The sequence below is a fragment of the Dipteris shenzhenensis genome, chromosome 21, assembly GCF_047967505.1.
Source record: "Dipteris shenzhenensis isolate YYH24624 ecotype China chromosome 21, Dip_SZ_1.0, whole genome shotgun sequence".
Classification (NCBI taxonomy): domain Eukaryota; kingdom Viridiplantae; phylum Streptophyta; class Polypodiopsida; order Gleicheniales; family Dipteridaceae; genus Dipteris; species Dipteris shenzhenensis.
The window spans coordinates 8,775,867-8,779,838 of record NC_141616.1 but is presented as its reverse complement, the minus strand read 5'-3'; the positions used below and the strand labels follow the sequence as shown (position 1 = coordinate 8,779,838).

The following is a 3,972-nucleotide window of genomic DNA, read 5'->3' as shown; positions in this document are numbered from 1 at the left end:
GAATACAATCGCTCGTTTCAGCTTAAACACATGTTTTTAGGAACCAGGTCCTCAAATATAGAACTTCACTCTCATAACCGCTGCCTAACCGTCAACACCCCGCCCTCCCTTGCAGCACCAATCACGGCCCCTCCCAAGGAATTAGGCCAACGAAAAAACTGGAGTGTTGCTTGTGAGTTTGTTCATGGCTTTTCTGCCTCCTCCCCCTCTTCCCAACGCTCACGGTTGCTTGTTCCAAGGTTCAGGAATCCTACTTCCTTGTGACTTGTATCAGCGGGGATGGCAGCAGCAATCACGGTGAGCTAGGTACTCCTTTTGCTTTCTTCAAGCCGTTTGTGACTCCCACCACTGCCCTCCTAGCTCTCCGTCTCCGCTCCATCTAAAGCTGCATATTCCCATCAGCAACCCGTTCCTCTCTTCTTTTATACTCCACCCCCTGCCGCCACTTCTCCTTTCCAAGTGCCTCTTCTTCTCTCCCTCGTCGATTCAGCTAGTGGCCTGTTGCTTTCACCACCGTCTGTTTCTGCTTTCACCAGAGAAATCCAATCCTCCATCTAGATCGATCATTACTTACTCTAGACCTCACAGTACTTCCACCACCCTGTCTTTCTGTCTGATATCCTTCCTGTGGCCTAGATCACTGTCAAGGATTACCCTCCATAGGGCCTTCAGCACCCTGTTCTTGTCCTGTTCGCCGATGATGCTCCAGTCCTTGTGACTACATTGCTGGCAGAGCTAATCCTGCAATTCACGAGGGGCGCAGGCTTTCTCTTACAAGCCCGCTTTTCAACTTTGGTTCTGATAGAGAGACAGCTTATGTCCCTTCTTGTAGGACTAGACGACTTGCATGAAAGTTCTAATCGTTTAGGTTTCACTTATCGACAAGAATACTTGCTCTCCTGCAAACCCGCCTAAGGCTTGCAATTGCAAGCATCATGCCCGAGCTGGCGAAATGAGATGGTGTATGTAGGAACCGCAGAATAGACATTCGACGATCGCAACGAGCAAGCAAGATCAGAGTTGCGGGCTTTACCCTGCATTTGATTGTGTCGTTCTAGTACTTGAAAAATTCTTAGCCATGGCGCCCACTGCTAAGTTGTCAATGCTTTGGTCCCTTGCAATTCTACTTTGTCTATATCTCTCCGGGAAGGTAAGTGGAGCGTACTACAATGCTGACTCCCAAAGCTTCGTGAGCACGAGAGGCTCACAGTTCGTTGTGAACGGTCACCCTTTGTATGTGAACGGTTTCAACGCTTACTACCTAACATATGTAGCCGTTGATGGCGGTTCGAGGTCCACCGTAAGCCAGATCCTGCAGCAAGCTGCTGCAACAGGGCTCACGCTCTGCAGGACATGGGCATTCAACGATGGAGGCTACCATGCACTGCAAGTGTCTCCAGGGGTATACGATGAGACGGTTTTTCAGGTACTTTGTATGCTAGATCTTCTGTAACGTGGACTTCTCTTCGCTCAAAGGTACCCAAGCTCTTTTGTAAATTTTTGTGATGTCTGCAGGCGATGGATTTCGTTGTTAACGAAGCTAAAAGCAACGGTCTGCGCCTTATCTTAAGCCTCAGCGACAACTATCCAAACATGGGTGGCAAGCAACAATACGTTCAATGGGGACGCAATGCTGGGCTCTCTTTGTCCTCAGAGGACGCATTCTTCAGCGATGCTACTGTCAAAGGCTATTACAAGAATTTTGTTCGGGTAAAACGTCTATCTTCCTTCCGAATTTGGTTCTTCTGTTGTCAAATTAGTTGCTTGTCTGAGCGGGAGCATTGCTGCTTGTGACGTTTCGTGTCATGATTTTTACTTGAAGGCTGTCCTTACAAGGGTGAACACCTTCACCGGCGTGGCATACAAGGACGATCCTACAATCTTTGCGTGGGAGCTCATGAATGAGCCTCGATGTCCGAGTGATCCTTCTGGGGACATCTTATACGTACGTCCGTAGCACATCGCCTCATTGATTTCACAGTCTGGCTCTTTTTTTGTTCGATTTAGAAGTGTAACGAGCCGCTAATGATCGTACGTGAACTGGAACATACAGGCCTGGATCGATGAAATGGCTAGCTATGTCAAGTCGATCGACGGAAATCATTTGGTAGAGGCTGGATTAGAAGGATTTTACGGTCCATCGAGTCAAGAGAAACAGCAGTTCAATCCTTCCGGCATGAATCTAGCAACCGGAACGGATTATATGCGTTACAGTCAGATTTCTTCCATTGATTTCACTACAGCCCACTCGTACCCGGACATCTGGTAAGCATCTCGTGTGCCTGATCAGTTTTGTCACGCCCGTTGCAGATCCGTGAGTTCTTGAATTTGTTGGGTTGCTGGTTTGGATCCTGCAGGCTACCGGGCGCAGGTTTCTTAGCGCAGGTGGCATTTCTGACAAGCTGGGTGAGCGCACACATTAGCGATGGGTACGCAATCCAGAAGCCGGTGCTGTTTGCGGAGTTCGGAATGTCGCGCGGCGACGCTGACTACTCCGAGTACAATAGGGATACCTTGTTCTCGGCAATGTACAGCACTATATACGCATCCGCAAGCGGGGGAGGACCTGCAGCAGGGGCGCTGATTTGGCAACTCTGCTCGGCAGAGCTGGAGGAGACGGTGGGAAGCGATGGCTATGGAGTGGTGTTGTCGGAAGGCTCTTCGACTACGCAAGTGATTGCGCTGCAGTCGCAAAAGCTCTCCGCACTCAATTAGTAGACATCGAAGATCACAACGACCCAAAACTGCAAACGGTCACAAATCATATCTGTCTTGATTTGTGCATCTTTAGTGATCCCACTATAGCTAGATCGAGTCGTTGGCAAACAAGAAGCCGACCGTCTAGAACCGAAGAATATGCAAATATATCTATGTATACACCTAAAGCTATATAATAATATCACCCTATGTTGAACCATCCTGCAGTCGCCAAGCTCACGAGAGAGAAGCAATGCTGTTTGCTGTAAAAAATACGTTAACAACCTAATCCATTACCTATATCGAAAAGCACTACACAGTTGTAATATCCCAACAGGGAAATCCTGAAAGCGGAGCACCATATGCTCACTTCATGGTAAACTATATCCCAACAGGGAAATCCTGAAAGCGGAGCACTATATGCTTACTTCATGGTAAACTATCTTATTTTGCCAAGCATTGTGCGGCTCTGTTGCTTCACATAAATACCTTGCATCAATTGTGTTTTCATTTATTATATCTTTTGTTCTTTTGAAGCCTTCGTTTGGTCGACTTGTATCAACGCCCCTAACGAAATATATAATGGACTTCAAGCTTGGATCCACCAACCTTTTGCCCGGATGCACGATGACAAACGTGGTGTCCACTCTGTTCGTAAATTGTCATCAACATATTCGGTATTGAATTCAAATTTGTCCCTCCGCTGATTTCAATTTTCATTCGAGCCCTTGTGTCAGGAAAAATACTCTGCAACCCACTCCAACTACGAAACCCACTCCAACTACGAAACGACTTTCAACCGATTTACTCAAGACCCATGTGATTTCCCTTTTTTTTTGCAACTGTATGGGAGGTGTGGCCGTTACGACTTTTCTTCTCACGTCACACCGTAACGCACGGAATTCCACCATCTTCCGTCGATGCGTTGCTGTTTCATGCTTTGGAACATTCCATACCCAGTAAAACAGCGACCAGTCCACGTTCTCAATGAGTTTCGATGTCACATAACACACACACCTCACAATTGACGCGTACAAAATAAGATCAACATTCCATTTTCAAAACTAAGGAGAATATATGTACAACTTTGTCTTAGTAGCAACCCAATACGTATTCGCTTGCTAGCAATTCTTAAAATCCAACGGCGTCATTCTTGGAGGCATCAATTTATTACATTTGACATTTCATTCCAAGTCATTAATGCACCTATTCCACCCCCAAGCTCCTCTTGGATTGAATTTGAAACCCTCTTTTGTCAAAGGTTAATATTCCTTG

At 46.7% G+C, this 3,972-nt stretch overlaps 1 protein-coding gene across 1 annotated transcript; it reads left to right on the top strand.

The window, feature by feature from the left end:
- Positions 1–411: 411 nt before the first annotated feature.
- LOC147888457 (mannan endo-1,4-beta-mannosidase 7-like) lies at positions 412–3,185 on the top strand. The gene is made up of 5 exons (XM_087392551.1): positions 412–1,426; positions 1,516–1,710; positions 1,823–1,945; positions 2,054–2,265; positions 2,358–3,185. Exons 1-5 carry the CDS (start codon positions 1,079–1,081, stop codon positions 2,713–2,715), a joined length of 1,236 nt encoding a protein of 411 aa, XP_087248677.1. The 5' UTR covers positions 412–1,078; the 3' UTR covers positions 2,716–3,185.
- Positions 3,186–3,972: the final 787 nt, after the last annotated feature.

Coding starts and splice junctions, on each gene's coding strand:
- LOC147888457 (XM_087392551.1), top strand. CDS start 1,079: ATGGCGCCCACTGCTAAGTTGTCAATGCTTTGGTCCCTTGCAATTCTA. Junction 1,711..1,822: donor ATTACAAGAATTTTGTTCGG/GTAAAACGTCTA, acceptor TTTTACTTGAAG/GCTGTCCTTACAAGGGTGAA. Junction 1,946..2,053: donor CTTCTGGGGACATCTTATAC/GTACGTCCGTAG, acceptor TGGAACATACAG/GCCTGGATCGATGAAATGGC.